We start from the raw sequence: 27,020 nt of genomic DNA, 5'->3' as shown, positions 1-27,020 counted from the left end.
ACTGGGGTCTAGTGTGGTGAGGTTCATCACTATATCGAGGTGACCCCACTGAGCAGCTTGTACACGAGTAATACCCAGCAACTCCCCAGTAATACCTGCCTCCTCCAGCAGGTACATCACCACCTCCACGTGGCCATGTATGGCTGACAAGGAAAGTGCAGGCACTCCTTGTCTGTGGGTACCAATGTTCACATCAATGTCACTCCTTCCAAAGGAGAGACAGTCCTCTCGACCTCGATTTTCTCCTTTCCTACCAGAGCCGCCACAACATGCAGCTGTCCCCTTCTGCAGCATGGTTCAAATCGGTACGCTTCCAGTCCACACAGGGATTTCTTGCAAGAAGGAAATTCACCACATTGATATATCCCTGATCAGCGGCCCAATATAGAATTTGCTGAAGGATTTCGTGACCCGGTTCGTACTGGAAGACCAGTTCCCGCCACTGTGGACCTTCCTCTCTTTTCCGCCAATCTTCTCTCTCTGGAGAGGAAGTTTCTCTCTCATCTCGCACGCCAGCTCTTTCTTCTCAACAACCTTCTCTCCGTCCTTACATGCACTTTCCTTTTCGTCCTCTCTATTCTTATATACTCTCTCTAACTCCTCTTCTCTCTCCTTACGCGCTTTCTCCACATCCTTTGCTTTCTTCTCAAACGCCTCTTCCATCTGTTCTATCACCATCTCCTTTTCAGCACATCTTCCCATGAACTAGCGCTGTTCTCTGTCTCATTAGGGCTTCTCCCCAATTCTTCCACCACTCTAGTATCATCTTTCGGCTGCAACTCCCTCCTCTCCACATGTTCTGCCAGTAACCCATAGAGTGCCGCACACAGTCGCACCGAGTCTGGAACACGCAATAACACCACAAATTAACAGATAGTCCTCCTTAGAGCCGGTTTAGGAGGGATCATGTTAATGAAAGTGGCCACCATGAGAATTACCTGAAAGGAAATTGATTAAGTTACGAAGTGCTGCAGACATGGCAACCCTATTACAATGTTCTAGAAACTTACTTCGTCAGCTGAGTGGCGCTGTAGTCAGGTTGCCAACAAAGAAAGAAAGAATAAATTGCACGCTAAAAGGATGATTTAAACATTGAATCTATTTGCAATGTAGAGCCCTCACCTGCCACACATTTTATATTGAACTACCTGTATTTCTCAATGTTTACGGTTGAATATTTACTTCTAGGATTGTTACGACCTGTCAATTATCTATGATGTGAATTTTTGGAGATTTCTTTACTGTGAGAGAAATTGATATTCTACACTTTTTAATTTTAGTTTTAAAGTTAATATATTTTTAATTAAAATTATGTTATTCTGTGTTAGGTTTATTTTGGCAGCTCAGTTTGTCTACGGAATAGTTCATCCTTTCAAAGTAATAGCAACCCTCGATTCCCTATTCAATGAAAGTTAAACAACTATAATTAATGCCAGACTCAGATTGAGGTCCTCTAGCCGCTGATACCACGCTCGGAAGCTAAGAGCTCATAACACCCCTTTTTAGTTGTTTCTTAGAGCAGTATTCCATCACCCTCCTACCTATGTTACATCACTCCACAGAGAGTCACATGTTAGGAAGGGCATCCGGTTAGGAGGATAGAACCTCGAATTGGGGTAATACATGAAAAAAAGCCCTAGCACAGCCTCCACCGAGTTAGTGTCATAAGAGCCCTTGTATACGCGTGCTTCTACTTACTTGTGTCAGGCCACTTACTTTCATCTATCCTATCCGACCTTCCTCGGTTAACCCTTGTTCTTTTCCAACCCCCACGCTATTACGTTTACGAGGGCTAAGGAGTCTTTAATTTCCACGCCTTTCGTAGCTCTTGTCCTTCTTTGTCTGATACCTTGCGCGGTCCTTCCACTCCCCAAGACCTAAGGTCGCTTTTCAGCGTTAAGCCTCAATGAATAAAGCAAATTGTGTATTAAGACTTACACCATCTCCCTAGTACCATGTCAAGTCCTAGGAGTTTAATGCGTGGCCAACGCGACGTTAGGCCTGCAGGAGCATCGAACGTGAAGTGTAGGTAGGGATTTTATTCTGTATTCGGGAATTTGATAATACGCGAAATCCTGCAGAGCTAAATTCCGGCACTACATTATTTTTACCTATTATATTGGGTATTCAATATAAAAATAGGTTAGGTCTTCCTGCGTGATTGTACCTAAGTTGTGAACATGTAGAAAAAATGAACTTTGTATTCCATGGGTCAGCAAACACATTCAAACTAGTCAACTTGCACGAGCAATTATTTTTTTGCTGATATGTGCATCCTAGGTTCACCGTTTCTAGAATTTCCAACATGCTTCCCAATATTACGTCCCCTATGAGTAAAACATTTGTATTACACCATACCCCTAGTCCTATGTGTAGCCATCAGCTCCCACAAATCTCAGGATCAAAGTCGAATCTCAAACTTGAGACTGTAACGCCCTTGTAAAGTTAAGCCTGGCGTCAAACGCATGGGTTAACCTAGCACATTTGACCATAATCACGTCAGCAATTAGGTCTCGAGATGTTAACGCGTGGGTGAGGCGGGGTGATGTACTGGTCATCCTCCTCAGTTGTATTCCACGACTCCCAGAGTCTGTAGCTCCAGGACACTGCCCTTGAGGCGGTAGAGGTATAATCCCTCGGCAAGTCCAATGGAAAAACCGACCCTGGAGGGTAAACAGATAAAGAAGAAGAAGAAGAAGAAGGGTTTAGGGAATTGCCTCTATAAGGCTCTGTGTATGCCTATTTACCCCTGTGTCCCAGCAGAGCGCCCTCCTGAGTTAGCCCTCCCTTTTAGTCACCCTTGCGACTGGCAATATACCATTGATGCAAATCTACCCCTCCATCTCACCTCATAAAAAAAGGGGATCTGGGTGGAGTGACGTCATCATAGTAGCAAAAGCTGTAGTGACGTCACCGCGAACAAGCTTTGACCTGTAGCTGAAGACTCCAAGTTCTCTCAAGTCATAACACACTGTCGCATTCCTTTACTACGCCAGATAGGAAAAATACAACTTAGCTCGCAAAGTCATTCTCTTTTTTCTGCTGACATGTACACGTCTCCACATTTACTGTAGTCAGTACATCTTCATCGTACACATATTTCAATCAGGGTGAGCATATTTGAAATGCACTTAAGCTCTTTTAGTTTTTGAGTTTATGTCAACTCCACGTTCTTAATAATAATAATGTTATAATAATGTTATTTGTTTTACGTCCCACTAACTACTCTTTTACGGTTTTCGGAGACGACGAGGTGCCGGAATTTAGTCCCGCAGGAGTTCTTTTTACGTGCCAGTAAATCTACCGACACGAGGCTGACGTATTTGAGCACCTTCAAATACCACCGGACTGAGCCAGGATCGAACCTGCCAAGTTGGGGTCAGAAGGCCAGCGCCTTAACCGTCTGAGCCACTCAGCCCGGCACTCCACGTTCGAATCCTGAGGAGTGACATTTACTCTGCTCACCTAGGGTTGAAGTGCCCCCTACAAGTGTTAGCCAAGGAGGTTAGATAGACGACAGCTTAACACACAACATGCCTAGACTCAGATACAGATGCCCGCTATTTCGCCAATGCAGACACAACAACAGCACAGGTTGCTCGGCTCCTACCTAAGGCAAGGGTGCCCCTGGATGAGCTTTACTCTTATAGAACCCCGCCATATCAGAATGAAGTGTCCTAAAAGAGTTGGCCCAGGAGGTTAGATAGACAACAGCTTACCACCCAACATGTCTAGACTCAACTAAATACCCCTAGTTCACCAATGCAGACACAACAACAGCACAGGTTGCTCGGCTCTTACTTAAGGCAAGGCTGCCCCTGGAGTAGCTTTACTCTTTTAGAACCCCACAACATCAGAATAAAGTTCCCTACAAGAGTTGGCCAAGGGAGGTTAGATACACAACAACTTAGAATACATCATGCCTAGACTCAACTAAAGCTCCCAGTTCGCTAACCCATGCTCTCTCAAGACAGGCATCTCTTTTAGTAGCCTCTTTCGACAGTATTCCATAAGATAACGGCATCCTATTGTCTGAAGGTGTCAGAGGACGTAACACGTGTCTAGTATCATAATCTCCAGAAATCCCTTCTGCAGCTGTAGTGTTGTATCCAAGGGACGAGCTAAACCTTGGTATAAATCTCCTACATTCAGCTGGAAATATATCACAGGCAATGTGCTTCAATGTGGTAGCAAACACTTGTACTGAATTGTGGATTTGTGACAATTAGGCCTATATTCTACAGAGTCCTTGCGGTTACCCCGGTAAGTCTTAAACTTATTAGCACATTATAAGTTCAATATTAATAGTTCATGGTGTAGGTTACTGTAGTCATGTACTTCAACAGATGAGTGGTCCTGAGTTCGGGATAGAAGTTGCTACAAAATAGGTGTGGCCACCTCAAGTACATTCCGAGTTGTAGCCCTCCCTGTTAAAAGCCACTGCAGTGAGCTCAGAGTTTGATCAACGGCATTCTGTGAGAAAGAATTCCCAGACCACACTATCTTTTCATCGGTCTGTTTTCACATCAACTTTACTGCATGGGAGTGAAAGCTGGGTGGATGTGGGGGTACATTGTTTATGTGATATGAGTAACAGACCTGAGAGTAGTGAGAATGACTGCTGGTACAATGAGGTGGAAACAATGGCAGGAGGATACTCGGAATGAGGGTAGTTCAATCCCAATTCGTACAGTACAGCTGTTGATTTAATGTGGCTTTGGTGGTGGGGTCATGTGTGGCGAAGAATAATGTACATTGCAATAGAGGGTAAGAGAAGTACAGGGAGGACCAATACGACGATGGTTAGACTCAGTTCTTAACGAGATAAAGATTAAAGCTATGAAACTAAATGAACCACAGAGAGTTGCAGACTGAACGCAAAATACGTGACAGTTGGAAATTAAGAAGTACTTATAAGACACACTTTGACAGTAATTTGTGTTTGTATCAAGCCTGTCCTTATTCCTCCTTCCAAGATGCGCAGAGATGAAATGACGCCAGACGCCGCTAGCTGCAGGAAAAGCTGGCCGATACACAGCTTGGTCACGTGTCACAGCTTATCGCTTCCCTCTGAATACCTGATGCATTCAAACATGTGGAAAAAACAACTTCAGGAGAAAAGAATTTACAAGTAGATTTTGAGATAAAAGAAACAAGTCAGGGAATAGAGGGTGAGTAACTCTCATGTATTCCCTCTCAAGTTGACATTGAGGTGACCATGATTTTGTAACCGTTAAAATACACCTAGCATTTCTGTAACTTAAATGTTTTCTCCATGTAGTCATCTCTCTAACGTCGGGCCATAAGCCCAAATAGGGTTTTAAGAATTTCATGTAAATATCAAGTAGTGAATGTGTTCGCCTCCTTACCATTTCGATTTTCGGCCAGTAACTTTACCTTTTGTTTTTACCAAAGGTCAGGTAGGATGGGTACTTGTTACCCCTGTTACAGTTAACATCATTCACTTCATTTTTAGGCAGTTAGACTGTTGAGCAGTTAGGACAGGGAGTACTGTTTCATTTTGTTAAATGTAGGTTGTGCCTGGATAGGCCAGGAACTTGTAAATTTCGAGAATAGTCTACAAAAATGTGAATTTGTAGAACAAAAAGCTCTTCCCCTGATGTAGAAATTGGAAGATCCGTCTCCTTGACAGTTGATTGAAAGGATCAGTAGCGCTGATTTAAAAATTGTAATTAGGGAGCTTCATGCTTATATTGTTAATTTATTGTTATCTAATTTTTCCAACATTGTACCCAAGCTAACAAGCCAGATCTGTACCTGAATCGTTATTTGTTTAGCAAAGTGTAAAATTTAACATTTGAAAAGAAACAGTAGAAGATAAAGAAATATAGCTCCAATGTTAAAGCAGCTGCCATCGTGTTGTGAGGTGATTGCCGTAATATTTCTGTACTTATCTACGACGAAACACTTCGAGGTACTGTCATGCGCCCCGTGTTAACGAGGTGGATATGTGCCAACACTCCTGCGTGACGGTACAAGCTACAGGGATGTATGAACATCTGCCATCCGCTCTCAATGTTCATAAGCGAAAAATTTGCATTTATATTTCAGAGAAGGTGCCTCTAGATTACCTTACATTTATACCGTAGGCTCAGTAGGCTTCGAAACACTGTGCCGGCGCAATCAACACATCAAGGCTTCACTGTTTCGAAACATTGAGATCACTTCGTGTGTCATGTCGCGCGAACAGGAACCATCGATGCTTCGGAACAGCACAGCTTTGAAACAGTGACGGTGCTTTGTTCATCTCCTCGCCTCACTCCGCGTGACATTGCCCTGAAGATAAGCCGAGACCCTTTATATTCCGAATCGTGAGTCAAATGATTAAAGTAACAATGCACTCCAGAATGTAAGGTCTTTCACACGTAAACATTACATTATTGTTCTCAAAGCAGGGTCATATTATAAGAGAAAGTCGCAAATGTTTCTAAAATTATTTTTAAAAACTTCAATTTGAATTAAAATTTTAAACTGGAATAGACCAAGTCTGTTACTGTACACATAATACCGATCTTGGGCTCTTCTGAGATTTAATTACTCATTTTATAATTATTCAAGTTGGTCCACTTACTTAGACTACTTTTGCAACTGAATTACGTATACATAGAATAACTATTTTGAACTGTTTTAAAATTTCGTTAATCATTTTATAATTATTCACATTAGTTACTGTTTTAATGTGCATTTAACGGAAAAATTGATTGCTTTTAGTACCATTGTAAGCGTATAATGAGGAAGGAAACGCTGTATATTACCGGTCATATATACTGGTACTACAATACTGTGCATCATATATTTATCATACTGTACGTTGTACATTTGCACATTAAATACTTCATGATCCTCATATTTTATCTGTATTACAACGTCGAACATTTTAGTCCGTGAATTAGACTTAGCTATGAAACGTGGTTCATGTTCCACCACGCCATCGCGAAGCACTGTTTCTCTTGGATTCCGAGACGGAAGTGCGCAGTGTGTCGCTGTGCCGTATGAAACATTCAGCAGTGACAGTTAGGCCATGTCTATTATTAAAACAGTATTTAAGCCACACGAGGCGGAATAATTCAGGCTTATTCCATTCTACGTTGTACAGATATATTCACAATATAAATCTAGCAATGATTCATCTTCTTGTTCTTCTTCTACAATATCCTTATCATATCAGCTGTCATCGGGGCGATCTGACCCTTGTCCTCAGCAAGTTGGGGTACCGAGTCCATACCATTCTCGTACAGTCCGTAGCCAAGATTTCCTCCTTCTTCTCCTACACCTCTTTCCTTAAAGTATATCTTTGGGATAAATTAAAGGAGGTCATTTATTTATTTATTTGTGTCAGTCGCATAATACAGTAAAAATTACAAGAGAGATTATACATAGTACAGTGGTGCTGCCTAGTGCCAGATATGAGCACTAGTATCAGGTGGATGTTATTCTTTACGTTGTCGCAATTCGCACTCCCTTTGAAGACTTCCCCGTCGTCCAGGGCTCTCCGTAGTTACGGAGCAACTTCTATTCAAGTTTCGCAAGTTTCAGGCGATCTGGATGAGGAGCCCAGCCTGATCATGTCAAAGCATCGTGAGAGAGAAGTTTTGCTTCGGAGTTGGCGCAGTGATACTTGCAAAGTGTGGTCAGAGGTACATAGGTGTATCACTGTGTTCCAGTACCTCTGCCATCCACCTGATCTGCAAGTTTCAAGATGCTTCTTCATTCCTCACGTGAAAAGCATGGATCTGGTTTTAACTTATTATTATCTAAACGTGTAAACCACTGCAGTACCTCATAATTTCGAATGAGTGACGTAAAGCCCCTAGCAAAAAAAAATAAATAAATACGAATGATATTGATTCTGATATTGTACGTGATCTCCAGCTCGGAGTACTGTAGCCCCACATCTCAAAGGATGGTGTTCAGGCCTCAACAACATTAAGTAAGGCAGGAGATACACAGCATCGAAGTAAACATGGACGGAGAAAATGAAGTCCCTGTTACAGAGGATTTAAATAATTCTCTTGAAGGCAGTCCTTGGCACCCAGTTTCAACAGGACTGCTCAAGCTGTGATCAAGTATGCAGGTGAGAGACCTAAAGTACTGGACTTGCTTTAGTGATGTGCCAGCTACTCTCAACTTTATTGGTTGAATGACATGTTTTCTTACGATCATTAAGTTAGTATTTTTCGTGTTTAAACGCACAACTCTGTTTGACCACACAGTTCGCTAATATCTGTGGACCATCAGCACTTATTGCAAACCGAAGGGTATCATCCGCATATGGCAGATTATTTTTCACGATTCCTTTAACAATACTGATATCAGAAAAGCACCCTTTCATAGAAGTTATTGAAAAGGAGTGGAGTTATAACAGAGCCTTGCCTCATCCCTTGCTTTATTTCAATAGCAAAGGCGTTGGTGTTATCAACCTTAAGAGATGCGAACTGATGTTAATACAGGTTGGCAACGTTTCGTATATCTTTTCCATTCAGACCAATATCATATAGTATAGTCACTTTACCATGTAACCAAAGAAGTCTCTGGACAACTGGGAATAAAGCAACACCAAGATGAATTAGTCTCTTCTGCAAGGAAACTTCCTGTCTTTCATGAACATATATAGCTTGATCATGACCAAGGGTTTCTAGTGTAATGTGGAATCCGAACCAGAGGATGTCTTCATTTTACGAGGCACGTCCAGAAAGTAAGTTCCGTTTCAATTTATTTCCGCTGCAGCGCTGCGATCGCAGGTCCGCACATGCACGGTAGACGCTCTGTATCAAGGAGAAGAAGCGTGTGCCATTTTGAGATCGCTGTCAGCCACGTACGCTTTGTTGTGCTTGTTTACAATGTCCGTGTTGATTGAAAATCCCGCCGCTTGTGAAATCAGATCTGTGGTTCATTTTCTAAATGCTAGGAAAGTGAAACCAATTGAAATTTATCGGCAAATTTGCGACGTTTACGGACAAAATGCGATGAGTGATTCAATGGTGAGAAGGTGGGTCCGACAGTTCAATGAAGGACGTAGTGACGTGCACGATGAAGAACGAAGTGGGCGTCCATCTTTGGTTACAGAAGAACTGGTTCACGCAATTGATGACAAGATCCGGGAAAACCGCAGGTTTACCATTAGTGCTGTTTCCAACTGGTTGAAGACACAGGCGGCAAACTTCTATGAAGAAGGTATACAAAAACGTGTGCCCCGCTATGACAAATGCCTGCAAAATTTCGGCAGTTATGAGGAAAAGTAGTTTAAGAGTTGTGGAATTTTGTGCAATAAATATTTTTTCTGTATCTGTACACAATTTAGTTTTATTACCAAACGGAACTTACTTTCTGGACGTACTTCGTATAACTCCCGAATTCCGTGGCCAGAACTCCAACAGCAGCCAGCTCAGCGACAATGATAATAGGCTATCAAGTCCCCTGATCTTTATCGTCAAATTAAGTCAGCAATACCCTTATGATAGGAACATCGGTCCTGGTTGAAATGGGCCTCTACTTGGTGTCAAAATTGGAAGTCTTCATTTAAGGCACCATTTCGATGGATTCCGTTCCCGGACCACGCCTGGCTGAGGGTCGGTTGCTAAAACTGAACGCGACATTGCGTTCGAAGGTGGGAGCGTCGCGGTTCGTGCGGCCACGGCCGCCGCCGCGTCTCCTGAAGAGAGCTTCACCCCGGTGGAGCTGGACCGGTCGACACCACCACTGAGAGTGTGTGAGACGGGAGGGTTGGTCCGCGCAGCGTCTTTGTGTCTGCTGGCGCCGGTTCGCCGCCCTTGCCCCGCGACCAAGCTCGAAAGTGTGTGCTGTGTGTGCAGCGACCGAACATTTTGTGCGACACGCACAAGCCAAACACGACCTCAGAGCAGGCGAGACTACCCGCTGAATTTAAGCATATTATTAAGCGGAGGAAAAGAAACTAACAAGGATTCCCTTAGTAGCGGCGAGCGAACAGGGAAGAGCCCAGCACCGAATCTCGCAGGTTCACCCTGCCGGGAAATGTGATGTTTGGGAGGGTCCACTTAACAGGGAACCTGCGGCGAGTTCAAGTCCTTCTTGAATGGGGCCACGCTCCGCAGAGGGTTCCAGGCCCGTAGAGACCGCTGCGGCTTCCGGGAGGATATCTCCTTAGAGTGGGGTTGCTTGGGAATGCAGCCGTAAGTGGGTGGTAAACTCCATCTAAGGCTAAATAAGACCACGAGACCGATAGCGAACAAGTACCGTGAGGGAAAGTTGAAAAGAACTTTGAAGAGAGAGTTCAAGAGTACGTGAAACCGTTCGGGGGTAAACGTGAGAAACCCGAAAATACCTCAACCGGGGAGATTCAAGCCTTATCCGCGCCTCTTCCCCTGCTTTGGCCAGATGGGTCTGTCCCCCTGCACGGAGCAATCCGGCGTCAGGGTGGTAACAGGTTTCTACTCGGCCGGGTAGTGGTGGGGAGGTCGGTGGGCCGCACTTCTCCCCTCGTTGGACGTCGCGACCCGTTGGGTGTCGGTCTAAGGCCTGGGTGTGTAGCCTGTTCGTCCGCGTCGCAAGGCGTGTTCGTCGGACAGACCCCCAGTGTTCCGGCCGACGGCTCGACGGTGTGTGTGTGCGCGCGCGCGCGCGCGCGCGGAGTTGATTCGCCGCCCTTCGGGGCAGGCGTCCGGCCCCTAAGAAGCGAGGGCGCGTGGCATGGACGACGGACTTCCGGCCCGGCTCCGGCCCCGCTCAGCTTTTTGTTTGGGGATGCGTCGGACAAAAGAATCTTTTAGACTCGCGTCAGCGGCGCAAAAGCTTCGGGTAATTTCACGACCCGTCTTGAAACACGGACCAAGGAGTCTAACCTGTGCGCGAGTCATTGGGTTGACACTAAACCTAAAGACGCAATGAAAGTGAAGGTCCCGCCTCGTGCGGACCGAGGGAAGTATGGACCGCGCTGCTGTGCGGCTCCGCATTCCCGGGGCGTCTCGTTCTCATTGCGAGTTGAGGCGCATCCAGAGCGTACACGTTGGGACCCGAAAGATGGTGAACTATGCCTGGCCAGGACACTAGCAAGGGAGATGTGGAGCTACAGGCAAGAAACCAAGAGAATTTAGAGTTTTGTGTCAATATGTTGGAAGGAAGATATTTTAAGATGTCCTTGGTGATGCGGGCAGTCACTTCACCACTGCCTGCTCCTTAGGCTCCAGAGCTTCCTGATCTCTTTGAGACTCTCGGTTCAGCTTTTCACGGCCGGTGTCCTGGCTGTATGCCGTGGTCGAATATCGTTAGTAGTTGCCTATGTCCCACCGGAAACTGAGCGGGGCATTCCCAGGAATCCGGTCCGTATGAAGGTCGGTAGAGTACTGAAGGTGTGGCATCCAGTAAATGGAAGAGCAATCCGAAGCGGCAAGAAATTTACCTGAAAGGAAACATAAAACACTTTGTTGGTGTAGTTCTGAAGATGTAGCAAAATGAAACTGCCGTGAAAGTGGGAATCTGGTAACGCTTGTGTCCGTCGAGTGGAATGACGTGTTCCTACAAGCTGTGGCTCAGCTTACCTCACCTTTCCGTTATGTATAACAGAGGGAGGACTGTTTACTACTCGGCCATCTATACATACTTCAATCTGCACTCAACATACAACAGTCACACCCAGAAATCTCCTGAGCTGTATAGTGATTACCTTCCTCATGACGGAACTGCAACGTGAGTAACAATTAGCCAAGTATACTCCATATCTTCGTGATGTGATGATGATGATTATTTAAAGAGGCCTAGCATCTAGCTCCTTGGCCCCTAATGATACGAAATGTAAAAACAATTTAAATGTCCAAATATTCAACCTCTGACCGGAATTCATATCTTGATTGTGAATAATGAACGGACTAATACGAAACCAAGATAATCAGCGGATCCAACTCGAATATTAAACATTAAGAAGAATTCCAATAATCAATCCTACGAATACAAATAAAAACACGACGATGAACAATTATTATGAACTTAAAACAATCAGCGGATCCGCTCCGAAATGGCGCACCTATCCAGAAGCTAACTTATAACAATGGTATATACTGACTTAGGAGCTGCTTCCAAAGCACATCCTTGAATCGATTATGCTTTGTGTCTAAAGAGGTCGAAAATCTAGGTGAATGGCCCCTCATAAAGGTACCTATCGCTAGTAAAGAAGAACCACGGTGTAATGGATTTAAAATTAATCTTCGCGATGATACGATGCATATTGATTATGTGTCCATTTTCTTGTCTGGCCCACCGTGTATTCAAACTTCAGGATTCCATGGACTTTCTCTAATTGGTGATGGTGTGCTATCTAGCGGTCGACTTGGAATTTAAGCAGCGAGGTAGCTAAGTTGTGCTGCTATCTGGGCGCTAGAAGTGAAGCTTTCTCAGTCGTAGTCAGTCGACAATGCAGATAGCAGTTGTTCTGATTTTTGCTTCTTAACCTGAAACGCTGGAACCTATTCTCTGCTGATTTTGCCTTAAGAAGAGTAGAAAATCATGATGCAAGAAGAGGAGAGGGTTGAGAAATTAGACCCTGGATGATGGATTGTCCATCTAGGCGATAGGCCTGAACATTTGGTTATCCTTTTAGAATATTTAATATATCTTGTTTCCTTCGACCTCGTAAGTAAGTTGCATCCATCTTCTGTACTGAACTAAGCTACCAAGGAATGGATTAGTTAATAGTGTTAATACGCGGAGATATTTAACCTCAAAATTGAAATTCTGCATGTGGTTTTAAAAGAAATTGACTTCCTAAAACAGGTCCTCATAATAATCTTGTAATATGGTAATATTTTCGGGCTTCAAGTTGTAATGGTCATTATGGCATTTGTTTATCTTCTTTACTTTAGTTAATTAAGGTTTTGTGCACAAAACAAGTTATGTTTATTATTATTATATTTTCAATCAAATGTCGGGCTACTAATAGAGAAACATTGTGCCTTTAATGTAGGGCTTCTAATGACTTCCTCGGTACTTCAAGTGCTTGTTTTGATTTCGGTGCTCGTCATCTGTTACACTCTGTGTAACAGAATGAAAACATACCGTGGCCATGCTGTGTTGAATTTGACATTTGAGTATCGAATTATTGTTGGTAACTTGATTTTCAGCTGATTTTTGGTGTGGATCTTCGTGCATATGGAAGGTTTTTCTGATGAGTTTGATTAACTCATTTGGTTTAAGCTACCGTACCTTGGAGAATATTAGGGTTATTTATCCTATTTATGGATTTATGTCCATGTTTCGGATGATTTCATGGTGTTAACTGAAGTTATGCTTTTTGGTGGATTTAATTTAATTTTAATGCAGCCCTGGAGTAACCGAGAAATTCATTAAGGAAATTTCAGCTTTCATTCAGTAATAGTTGTCTTAAGATTTTAATCTTCTATTGATCTACGTTTGTTTATTGTTCAAAAAGATTTTCTGCCTCCTGGCAATTTGAGTTAGTGTTAAAATAATTTATTTTCAATTGATATCCTTGATTAATTATTCTGAAAGGTGTTCACGTTCATTGTGCAGTGGTAATTGATTTAAAAAAAAATAGTTTTGAGGTCGAAGATTCTTAAATTATTTACCTAATTAAATTTTGTTTGATCAATTTAATTTGAGTTATTATTTCAGCCAATTAGTTAATTAAGCTTATTTTAGTTGATTCGCTAGGCCTCTTGTGTCCAGAGCTTCCTCAATCAGCGACGGCCTTCTGTTGGGATAATTCGTAAGTCGTCCTTTTGCTTATTTTATCCCTGGTCGTGCTAACACTCTTGACATTTACCTTATGTTGTGAGAACGGTATTTCTAGAAAATAACGTAAACATTCGGTGTTCCACACAAAAGGGCGCAACCCATAGGCAACTCAAACCCATAGTGTTCCCCACATAGTGGGTAATATTCACAGGGCCCGTTCTACCCCGCGGTATTCCTTGACATATTGAATAGTAATCACAGTGACCCGTACTATACCGTGGTGTTACCCACATGGTTGGTACTAATCACCGGGACCCGTATTATCCCGCGGTGTTCCTCACACTGTGGTACTAATGAGAGGTAAAACCCACACACGTGGTGTTCCTCACATAATGGGCATTAATGAGAAGTAAAACCCAGACCCGTAGTGTTCCTCGGAGGCAAACCCAAAATGTACCTCACACAGTTGTACAAATCTCAGGGAACAGTACTATCCGTCGTGTTGTTCACATAGTTGTACGAATGACAGGTAAACCCCAGACCCGAGGTGTTCCTCGAAACACAAACCCATTGTGTTCATCACATAGTGGTACTAATCACAGGAGCCCGTACAATCCCGTGGTGTTCCTCATATAGTGGGTACTAATGACAGGTGACCCCCAGACCCATGGTGTTCCTGGGAACGCGAACCCACGGTGATCGTCACATAGTTGTACAAATCTCAGGGACTCGTACTATCGCGTAGTGTTCGTCACATAGTGGGTACTAATGCCAGGTAAATCCCAGACCCGTGATTATCCATGGTGTTCCTCACATTGTGGTACTAATGACAGGTGAACACGAGACCCTTGGTTTTCCTAGGAACGCAAACCCTTGGTATTCATCACATAGTTGTACAAATCTCAGTGACACGAACTATACAGGGGGGTTCCTCACAAAGTGGGTACTAATCACAGGGACCCGTTCTATCCCATGGTTTTCCTCGGAATGAAAACCCATGGTGTTCCTCACATAGTTGTACAAATCTCAGTGACACGAACTATACAGGGGTGTTCCTCACAAAGTGGGTACTAATCACAGGTAAATCCTAGACCAGTGGCGTTACATGCAACGCGGACCCATGATTTTCCTCACAAAACGTAACTAATCACAGGGACCCGTACTATCCCGTCGTGCTCCTCGGAACGAAGCACATGGTGTCCCTCACATAGTGGGTACTAATTTCAGGTAAATCCTAGACCAGTGGTGTGATATGCAACGCGGACCCATGGTGTTCCTCATATTGTGGTACTAATGACAGGTAAACGGCAGACCTGTGGTTTTCCTCAAAACGCAAACCCCTGGATTTCCTCACATAGTGGTACTAATCATATGGACCCGTATTATTCGGTGGTGTTCCTCACATAGCGGGTACTAATTTCACGTGAATCCTAGACCAGTGGTGTTCCATGCAACGCGGACCCATGATGTTCATCACATAGCGTAACTAATCACAGGAACCCGTACTATACCGTGGTGCTCCTCGGAACGAAGCACATGGTCTTCCTCACATATTTGTTCAAATCTCAGGGACCCGTACTATCCCGTGGTGTTCCTCTCATAGTGGTACTAATCACAGGGACCCGTACTATCCCGTGGTGTTCCTCTCATAGTGGTACTAATCACAGGGACCCGTACTATACCCTGGTGTTCCTCATATAGCGGTACTAATAATAGGGAGCCGTATTATACCGTGGTGCTCCTCACACATTTGTACTATTCACAGGGATCCGTAGTATCCCGTAATGTTCATCACAGAGTGCGAACTAATTACGGGGACCCGTACCATCCCATGGTATTCCTCACATTGTGTTACCTATCACGGGGACCCGTACTATCCCATGGTGTTCATCACATATTGGTACTAATCACAGGGACCTGTACTATCCCGTGGTGTTCCTCATATAGTGCGTACTAATGACAAGTAAAACACAGACCAGTGGTGATCCTGAGAACGCGAGCCCATGGTGTTCGTCACATAGTTGTACAAGTGTCAGGGACCCGTACTATCCCGTGGTGTTCCTCACAGAGTGGGAACTAATCACAGGGACCCGTCCTATCCCATGGTGTTCGTCATATAGTTGTACAAACCTCTGGGACTCGTACTATCCGGTGGAGTTCCTCGGAACGCACACCCATGTTTCCACAACCAGATGCTGAAACACCCGAGCGACGTTAGCTTCTTTTATCTCCCTGGGGTCCTCTAACCGAATCTAGGCAAAGGGTTAGCCTCCGTCATAGTGATGGGTACTGTAAATACACAGTGATCCTCTAACAGACCCATGGTATTCCTCAGTTTGTGGTACTAATCACAAGGATAGTGGAACTAAGCACAAGTAATTTGGTTCAAAATTCAGCATCCCTTGGTCTCGTCTTCCACGCACAGAGATCTGTGTGTTTGGTCCGCGAGAGCTATATTATTTCGCTCACGTCGACTGGAAAGCCAGGTAAGAACCCCCTACACGCCACCTGGGACGCAGCACGTGGGAGTAACACCTCTCCCCATGCTACGGCAGCGTAGTAGGTTCGTGGATAATCTGCTGTTACTTGATGTCGTGTGTCCCCACTCCCTTACCGCTCTTACAACTGCCAATGGCTGCCATACAGAAAAGCCACATAAGATGACTAGACTCTAATTCTTCTGACCGTAACATTTTGAAGTCTGTTGGTGAGGTTTACCATTTTCCACGAGCTGGTGGGCAATCTGTTTAGCTGTAACATTCGCATGACCCTCTGTAACTGGTTGGTTACAACTCAGACGTTTAAGAAACCTCCAGCCTTTCTGGCTATCCTTGATTAGATCAGTGTCCCCATCGCTCCTGTTATTAGATATCGCTTTTAAGAAATCTTCCCCAGCTTGGACGGTATCGGATCTCAAATGATCGTTGTCAAAGAGATCACGATAGTTTCTCAATATTTCAATAGTTTTTGTATATAGTGTTCACCGTCAGCGAATTGAGATACGAGAAAAATTTCACGATATTTACATAATCATCACATTAAGGAAAATGCTCCATATTCAGAATGTTCTCGTGCAGTGAAATAATACATTTCCCCCAATCAGCCTTCTTAAAATGACATCATCTTCGAAAAGGCACTCAGATTCTAACGATTTAAAGGTAAGATGTATTGAACTAAGACGAGGCCACAGAACTAGTTGCAAACATAATTTTGTGGTGGCATTTTGTAAATTAACAGAGTGTCGCAGACTGAACGATGAAAGGCATAAAAGTCTGTAATGAAGATGTATGTATGAAAAGGAACTGTCTGCGGTCTGATTGCAGCATATATCTGGCATATAACAGGACGATGAGGGATTGTTTGCCCCTCTGATTTCGCTGAAAACCGAGATATGTGTTTGCTTACGCAGATACTGTAATTTAATATCTGGATAATATCCATCCTCCATCTCGCACTGTTGAATGATACTGGAAGTTTGTTATCATGCTGTAGAAATAGATTGCACGAATCTGTCCATTCTACGCCAGCTTCTCCTCTTTCTTCGGTACCTGGGTAGCCCCATGTTGTATTATGACTCTTGATGTCACCAACCAAAAAATTCACATGTTGATGCTGGAAGGCTCCACAAATCTAAATACAGTAACTGGTGGCTTATTGATTGAGCTCTACTGTGAGAGTCTCAATGTCATCACGGGAGATGATCTGGATGTTGGATAGCACTGAGGGTGTTCAAACACTAAACACATGACCTTGAATTTTGGACGGCGAAGATTCTAGTCTCGGCGACTTTCCTGAATGCATATTATTAGTGTGTCCAGTAAATTGCAAGGCTATATATTTTGTGTTGTCTTTCAGATTCTTAAAATTAAGTGAATAATAGAAATAAAATAATCAAAGTGCAAAATATTATTATGAAAACTTGAGTAACATAAACCAGTATACCTGTACATACAGAGGACGAAGTTGAGCAGAAAATGGGAGCTGATAAGAGTTAAATATAGTCTGTGTATTCCAGTAAATTCTACAGTCTGACTCGTTGGCTGAATGGTCAGCGTACTGGCCTTCGGTTCAGAGGGCCCCGGGTTCGATTCCCGGCCGGGTCGGGGATTTTAACCATCATTAGTTAATTCCAATGGCCCGGGGGCTGTGTGTCTGTGCTGTCCCCAATATCCCTGCATCTCACACACCACACATAACACAATAACACGCAGTTCCCTACACGTGGCAGATACCGCCCACCCTCATCGGAGGGTCTGCCTTACAAGGGATGCACTCGGCTAGAAATAGCCACACGAAATTATTTTTATAGTAACTTCTACAACGCAGCATGGTGTATTTTGCTATGTGTAGGTCTGATTTGACCTTGTAATATTTTAGTGGATGTTTATCACAGTTTCAGCTATTAATTTTTGTGCTGAAAAGACACAAGTAGAAATTTACGATGCTTGCGTATGGCAGAAGTGTCACTGTGTTATAACCGACATTTATCCATATTTTTTTAAGGATGGGACGTTAGATTGAGTGCATTTCTCATAAAATTTGTTCAGACGTAATGAGGAACATGTTTGCAGTATAGCAGTGAAATTTAGAGGAATTTTAAGTGTGTTAATTTGTGAGATTGTATGTCCACAGACGTAGGATCAGTTGAGTATGCAAATTGGAAAGTTCTGGTCAACTTCTAATTTGCACATGTCAGTAATTCCAATATTTACTTATTTATTTATTTATTTGGCGTGTGGCTACATCACTAAAACAAATAATATTTACAAATATTATCTCATACTAATAACAATAATTGATTTCATAACGCTAATAAGTTGAAGACAGGGGAGAGTTCGATTTTAATGTATCTCAGCATAACTAAGATATTTAGCATCTGAGGTTGCCTCAAGACACTTTCCGTGAAGCTAGTTAATCATAAACTTCATATCAAATGTTCGGTCTTCACAAAAGGTCTCATTATTTTATCCAACAATAGGCAGGAACAAATTCAGTCCCTGGAAAACTTTGTGCAATTGCATCTAAAACGAATCTAAAACTCTTATAAAAAAACCCAGTACATGGGAGGATCTACTCGATAATTACACAAACAAAATCTGGTAACTCATTTTCGCAAAATTACTCAGGTAAATAATTTCAAATACTTGGAGAAATCATCCAACAATCTGCATTAAATCATGAGGAAAACAGAGAGAGATTTCTATATTACAAGTAGGCCATAGAACCACATGGAAAAGTACGACAAAATATCAGTATCAAGCAACGCTATATTAAAGCATTATAACACCGTAATTAAGCCTCAAACATTACACACGTCAGAAACCTTGATCAGTCGAGAAAGATCATTATCTAAAATGATCGAAAAACAAGATAGGGAAGTCCTCAGGGAAACCATGGCCCAGTATGCATAGGAGTGTGGATGAATAGGAGGTCTCCGGAATTATATCAACATATTGAGGAAATATCAGATACAATCTTTGGAAAATGTGATTGAAGTTTGATTGCCATATTCAAAGAATAGATGATGAAAGACTCACTAAAAAATTTAATAATGCCTCCTCGCTTAAAGTCAGAATAACTGGATAATCGAAATTGAAAAGGACCTTCAAGAAATCAACATACCAGATGAAATTATATGGGACACGGCTAGCTTTAGAACGTTGGTGAACAAACATCATTTTGCTGACAACACAAGATGAGTACACAGTTACACAGAAGGAAGAACAGATGATAAAGAACAAAGAGGGAAGAAACTCTGGCAAGAGAAGAAAGCACAACCATCTGCAAAATAAGTACAATCGCGCTCCTTAGTGGGGCAAAACATTTTGAAATAATAATAATAATAAGTAATGGAATGAGTAATAGTTACCATCCATGTGGTATGCTTTTTTGTGAAGTGTCAGTCTGCGATACATTTGTCACGAGGTGATAGCTCGGGGTTCGGTGTATTGAGGTTTGGGGTCTATGTTGAAGTCAGTGTCATATGCGTCTGGACTATTGTATTTCCAAGTGAAGTGAGAAACTTCGTAACTGTCCATAACTGTCGGTGGTAGATAAGTTCTATTTGTCCATGTAGTTATGAAACCATGCGACTCAGTTTGTGAGACATGCTCCTAGTAGATTCTCCAGAGGTAATGGTGTAGATAATGCCGAGGTTTCTTTGTAAAAATGCTCGACGGAAAAAATCAGGACAGAGTGTTTTGAAATATGGTAAGGTCCGTGGTTTGAACACGGAGCAGGTTCGTACATTCAGAGGGATTCTTTGTTCATCCAATTACTCCATTAGTACCAGTGAAATGCATATCAAATTCTACAGATCCCATTAGACTTGAAATAATTCGTGATGGCAATAATGTTGACCGATATATCGTGATAATACAAGGATTTGGACGAAGATTTGTGCTGTAGTAAAAGGCCATCCGTGGCGAGATCGGTTTGCTCACTTGTGTAAGCCAGTGGAGAGCGGCAGGTATAAACCTGTTTGACGAGATAACAGGTGTTCACATTTATATGCGGCGGAACCTCTTAGGAAATAGAGGCCCGTGTTACAACATTATTGATGTTACAATAAATGGGGAGTAATTTGAATTTCAATTCTACTGCATAGGCAAATGACAAGAGTGGATTCTCAGTAACATTCCCGAACACTTGACTATGTATTCTAGTTTCGATGTTTCCATAACACAGTCATAGTTCGTATTGCCACTGAGCGTTTAAATAATTACTTTGGTGTCAGAAGGTTGTCCTTAGATATTAAGATTTCCATTTCTTGATATATTCATAGTGCAGCTAGGTGTTAAGGACTGCCGATGGCGTGTCCTTCAGTGGAAAGCAGGATGGTGGTTGAAGTGCATGGAAGGGATTCTTGGGATTGCTCGCCCATGCTAGGATCGTGAAATTACGTAGCTAGCCAACTGCTCCTAGATGACAGGTTTGTTTGACACAATGAGTCAGTACCACTTAGTATTCCATAGGGTGTAGTAGCACCCTGCCATTAGTCCATGGGATACCCATGATTTTTGCCATGTTGTTTATAAAGGAGTTGTAATATTTTGTGTGTTTATATTTTAGCAGGACTATAAGTGGATGCAGTTGAACTCCGTGACCTAAAATATGTAAGGGTTACACATGAGTCGAGTTTATTTTGGGGTTTGGCTGACGGTTATAACTAAATGTTAACAGAATTTCTTTTCACAGGTTTTCATGAATTTATTCCAATCGCTGACTTCAACCTGATATTTCGGTTCATGAAACATCATTCAGTCAATACAAATAACGCTATTTTATGTTGTATAATATTACGCTATTATTCACTGGCACTTGAAGTCCACTTGTTTTGGAGGGTCACTGTGGTCATCACGCACATTCAATTAACTTCAACGATAGGTCACTTTGGTCACTTTCGACGTTTCTCAGATTCCATTGAGGGTCCAGGTATCTCGTCCTATGCTGATGGACTGTCAGTGGATGGCCTAAATTAAGAAGGTATCGAAAACACTTCCTCATATTTAGACGATCGAGAAATCGGATGCATAACGCACAGTTGTTTATGGAGCTGAGCAGATTGAATCTCATGTTGTTTTCTAGTTAACCATAAACTAGTTTTCTGTGAATAGCCCTTCAGACTTTTTTGTGGTGGATATTAATTTCAACTCGAAATCGTCCAGCCGCAGCGTTATATTAATATCACTGACCGCAGAACACTGTTTATGGCCATATTTGTTAACAAACCCGCCATCATTCTTCATTGTATTTTATTGAATAAAATAGTTAGATTATGTAGGCTTTTAATTTATGTAGGCCTTCCTTGATACCCCAATAGTCATGTCTGGAAGTGACGAAGAGCCATTAACACCCCCTGAGATACAAGAGTTAACAATTCATGCTGAAGACCTGGAACAGGCAAACACCAGTTTGACATGACGAAAAGGGTTCATTACTCACTATGTCTCTTCAACACTTGCAACGTTGAGATATAAGAGATATTTAGTAACTTCCTTGTGGCCCCGTTAGAGAAAAGAGAGAGGCCAATTAACTGCCCCCAGGTAAACTAAAATAGAGAAAAGTATACTGCAGCTGTCAACATACGAGTCCCTACTTAAAGACGCCCCTCGAGAATTACGTGACATTCATGAATAGCTATGGGCACTGAAGTAGAACTTTCAATTTGCATTCAGAACCGGCTAACAGACACAATATTATCGTACAAGTGCCGAGGGAGCAGGTACAGTTTTGAGCTACTGGTCTACTCATAATTAGAAGAAAACACAACATGTAGGAAACGGGAGCACAGATATGCTCAGGTTTCAGCAACAATTTCTTAAATTGCGTCGTATTATGACTTGATTCAGCACTTGCTAATTCCCTTGAATTGTTTATCCATAAGTCTGAATACTTCTTTCATGCGCTTCTAGTCTTTTACCAGTTTTCTTTGTCATAGGATCCTTCCGTGTTCATCCGAATTAATTCCTGGACGGCTCCCAAACGATTGTTGATGAGCACACTTCTACTTTGGTCCGAAAACATAAAAAGGGTCGTCCATGGTTGAGAACAAGCGGTTGTATACATCTGTGGTTGATGAGGAGATAATTCATGAAATGACCTTTGCTCTTTTCGTACACGGACCTAGCATTATGTTACCTGAAGATTTTCTCTCAGAGAAAATGGTACAAAAGGATGGACCGCTCCCCAATGTATGTTATGAGGTCGCAGAAAAGGTGCTGTTCTAGCTGAAGAGCTTACTACTTCTCTGCTGTGTGCGATCGCATGCGCCTTGCTACATCTCCGGAATTGGAGGTCTTGTGGAACTCCGGAAACTTGTGTAGTAGTTAGTGGGACGTTAAGCAAAATAACATTGTTGTTAAATCACGTGCGGCTTAATCACGACGTGACGTGACACTCGTGCGCCGTATCGCCCGTGTGAACCGACAGCGTGGTGCTGCGTGCGAACGATTTGCCAAGAAACACGGTGGAGTGCGGCATCTCACCAGTGTGGTTTACATATGCGTGGTTAACTTAAATGATTATCTTAACATTTTATCGCAAAACAGAGCACTCGTGTGTGTTCTGATCTGAAATGTTGAAGGGAACTTCATGGCTGTATATTTGTCACAGACATAACACCAGTATAGCTTCTGGCCTGTGTGAGTCCGCATGTGAACTGGTAGGTCGGTTTTCTGGATGAGGGATTTGCAACAGATATTGCGGCAGTGCGCCTTACACCCGTGTGAGTCCGCATACGACGTGCTAGGTGGGATCTCCTGCTGAATACCCTGATTCAAACATTGCATGTGATTGGCTTCTTGCCTGTGCCAGTCAGCATATGAACTACTAGGCTGACTTTGATGCTGAAGAATATGCCACAGATATTGCAGCAATATGGCTTCTCGCCTAAGTGTGTCCGCATGTAATCTCCTAACTCGCGTCTCTGGATGAATGATTTGCCGGACACATTGCGGCAGCGTGGTATATCGCCTGTGGGAGTACGCATGTGACCTGCATAGATGGACTTCTGGCAGAAGAAATTCCCACAGACGTTGCAGGAGTATGTCCTCTCAACTGTGTGTGTCCGTCTGTGACTTGCTTGGACGGATTTACTGCTGAATTACTTGCCACAGACATTGCAGCATTATTGCTTCTCATCTATGTGTGTCCGCACGTGAATAGCATGGACGGATTTACTGCCGAATAACTTGCCACAGACATGGCAAGAGTTAGGCTTTCGTCCGTGTGAGAACGCATGTGAATAGCATGGTTGTATACCCTGCTAAAGGATTCGCCACAGAAAGTCTCGTCTGTATGGGTCCACATATGATGAGATAGAGTGTCTTTCCGGCTGAATGATTTGCCACAGACTTTGCAACAGGATGACTTCCTTTCTGAGTGTGTCCACATATGAACAGTGAGTGTGCTGTTCAGGATGATTAATTTGCCACAAACATTGCAGCTGTTTGGCTTCACGCCTGTATTGTTCCGCATATGATCGGTCAGACTGCCCTTCTTTAAGTATGATTTGCACAGATATTACAGCTCTAAGGCTTTTCGCTTGTATGGGTACGCATATGATCGGTCAGACTGCCTTTCTTCATGAATGATTTGCCACAGACATTGCAACTGTATGACTTAACACCTCCATGGGTCCGCATATGATCGGTAAGTTTGCTTCTCATTATGAACGATTTGGCACAGACATTGCAGCTGTATGACTTATCGCCTGTATGTGTCCACATATGACCGATTAGAATGCTTTTCTACAGACATTGCAGCTGTATAGCTTCTCGCCTGTATGGGTCAACATATGATGAGATAGAGTGTCTTTCCGGCTGAATGATTTGCCACAGACTTTGCATCAGGATGACTTCCTTTCTGAGTGTGTCCACATATGAACAGTGAGTGTGCTGTTCAGGATGAATGATTTGCCACAAACATTGCAGCTGTTTGGCTTCACGCCTGTATTGTTCCGCATATGATCGGTCAGACTGCCCTTCTTTAAGTATGATTTGCCACAGATATTACAGCTCTAAGGCTTTTCGATTGTATGGGTACGCATATGATCAGTCAGACTGCCTTTCTTCATGAATGATTTGCCACAGACATTGCAACTGTATGACTTAACACCTCCATGGGTCCGCATATGATCGGTTAGTTTGCTTCTCATTATGAACGATTTGGCACAGACATTGCAGCTGTATGGCTTCACGCCTGTATGAGTCCGCATTTGATTGGTTAGTTTGCCTCTGTTTATGAATGATTTGCCACAGACATTGCAGCTGTAAGGCCTCTCGCCTGTATGAGTCCGCATATGATCGGTTAGTTTGCCTCTCTGTATGAATGATTTGCCGCAGACACGGCAGCTGTATGGCTTCACAACTATATGGGTCCACATATGTTCGGTGAGACTGGCTTTCTTCCCGAATGATTTGCCACAGACATTGCACCTGTATGGCTTCTCGCCTGTATGAGTACGCATATGACCGGTTAGATTGCCTTTCAGAATGAACGATTTGCCACAGACGCCGCAACTGTATGGCCTCTCACCTGTATGGGTCCGCACATGTTCGTTTAGATTGCCTTTCTGTATGAATGATTTGCTACAGACATGGCAGCTGTATGGCTTCTCGCCTGTATGGGTCCGCATATGATCCGTTAGTTTTCCTTTCTGTATGAACGATTTGCCACAGACGCCGCAACTGTATGGCTTCTCACCTGTATGGGTCCACATATGTTTGGTTAGATTGCCTTTCTGTATGAATAATTTGTTACAGACACTGCATCTGTATGGCTTCTCGCCTGTATGAGTCCGCATATGATCGGTTAGTTTGCCTTTCTTCCCGAATGATTTGCCACAGACATTGCAACTGTATGGCTTCTCGCCTGTATGGTTCCGCATATGAACCGTTAGTTTACCTTTCTGTATGAATGATTTGCCACAGACGCCGCAACTGTATAACCTCTCCCCTGTATGGATCAATATATGTTCGGTCAAACCGCCTTTCTTCCCGAATAATTTGCCACAGACATTACAACTGTAAGGCTTCTCGCCTGTATGGGTCCGCATATGATCCGTTAGTTTACCTTTCATTATGAATGATTTGCCACAGACGCCGCACCTGTATGGCCTCTCACCTGTATGGGTCCGCACATGTTCGGTTAGATTGCCTTTCTGTATGAATGATTTGCTACAGACATGGCAGCTGAATGGCTTCTCGCCTGTATGGGTCCGCATATGTTTGGTTAGATTGCCTTTCTGTATGAATGATTTGTTACAGATATTGCAGCGGTATGGCTTCTCGCCTGTGTGAGACCGCATAACGTCCGGCCTTTTCCTGAAATTTTTGTGAGATACTGAGCATTCGTTTATAATCGCACCTGTATGCAATCGCGTGTCCTCTGTTAGCATTTTCCTCTTTGTAAAGCATTTATCAGATAATACACACACTTGGAGCGGGTGGATCCTGAGGTGTTCCGACAAGCTGCTTCGGCTACATAACACCTTTCCGCAGTAATCGCACTTGAAGGGTCGATCTTCCTTGTGTCTCTTCAGATGTCGCAAGAGGTCCAACTTCCCAGCCAGGATGTCACTGCACACACTACACCTAAAACTAGCTGATCCGCCTTCCGGAGGTTGATGATCTCTATAGCTCACCTCGGGTCTCGATCTACAGTGACAAATTAAAACCATGTGACCAATAGTTCAACAGCCAACTCCACTACAACTCTCACACAGGGGATTTGCTACTGGACATTCCAATCACTGATATCCAGTGCAGAGAGCTCGTTACTGATAAACATTACATTCCTGAGAGTAACCATTATCTGAGCTTAAAATTCAAACCTCTCACTTGTAACGAGAATGTGTTGCGTCTTTTCTTAATCACAATATCATGCGCAAGAAACTTGTCACGGTTTAGAAATGTACGAGTTAATAGACCTCATTTGAAGAAAGCATGAGAAGTGGTCCAGCCTAAAAGTTTAAATACTCATACAAGCTCTTTAATCCAGCACATATTATTCTACCGAAATCCGTAGTCTGTTCTCCTACATAAAGAACGGCATATGCTTTGGAGTTTTGATCTTGTTGAACCACTCTGCGCTTTGTCGCAGGCAAGTAATAATTTTTGTAAAGGACCTTGTTCTTGAGGTTGTTTGAGAGAATGTCTGTGTTGTAGATATTAATAAAGTTGAGAACGTTTGCCGACATTCAGCAAGATCTGTTGAAACATGGCTAATCTTTTATGAATGTTATTTTGTCACACAAATATACATATTGTATTTGTACATTGTAATGATATCACTATAGCATTTTATTATGTCACTGTGTCGCTTTTCCGAAATATGTATCTTTGATGTGCAATCAAATATAGCCAACTTATATATAGGACGGTAGGTTTATACAAGGACGTTCATAATTACTACCATGTACTACATCACTCTACGTCTTAATTGCTGTATTTAACACGGAAACCATTAATACTGATGAAATCCTGGAAAAGCTGAAATATAACAAGTATACGACGGCTCTCTCCCTAGCATTGATACTGTCTTTTCTCCTCAAGATACTGCTGTTATAGACATTATGAAGGCAACACAGAATATGGCTTTGGTGGTAGCGTTTTATTACAATGTTCTAATATCCTGATTTTGAATCCAAACGCAACCTATCATGCCCTTGAATATTCTTACAAGTATTACTTTAACAATACGGATAGAAGGAGCATGAAAATCAAGGCTTGAGCCAAAATTCGAGATGACAAGACGTTGAATTGCACTGTAGTGGATATTGCTGCTATGTAAAGGAAGGAATGTTATTCTATTTATTTCAAAAGATCACGGGC

At 42.8% G+C, this 27,020-nt stretch overlaps 1 protein-coding gene across 1 annotated transcript; it reads right to left on the bottom strand.

Annotated features, from left to right (window-relative positions):
* Positions 1-671: 671 nt before the first annotated feature.
* LOC137503244 (zinc finger protein 782-like) lies at positions 672-25,267 on the bottom strand. The gene is made up of 3 exons (XM_068230785.1): positions 24,586-25,267; positions 24,421-24,504; positions 672-841 (listed from the first exon to the last, which is right to left on the bottom strand). Exons 1-3 carry the CDS (start codon positions 25,265-25,267, stop codon positions 672-674), a joined length of 936 nt encoding a protein of 311 aa, XP_068086886.1.
* Positions 25,268-27,020: the final 1,753 nt, after the last annotated feature.

Source organism: Anabrus simplex, chromosome X, assembly GCF_040414725.1.
Source record: "Anabrus simplex isolate iqAnaSimp1 chromosome X, ASM4041472v1, whole genome shotgun sequence".
NCBI classification, from domain to species: Eukaryota; Metazoa; Arthropoda; class Insecta; order Orthoptera; family Tettigoniidae; genus Anabrus; species Anabrus simplex.
The sequence above is the reverse complement of the archived record's forward strand: the minus strand, read 5'-3'. Positions and strand labels throughout refer to the sequence as shown.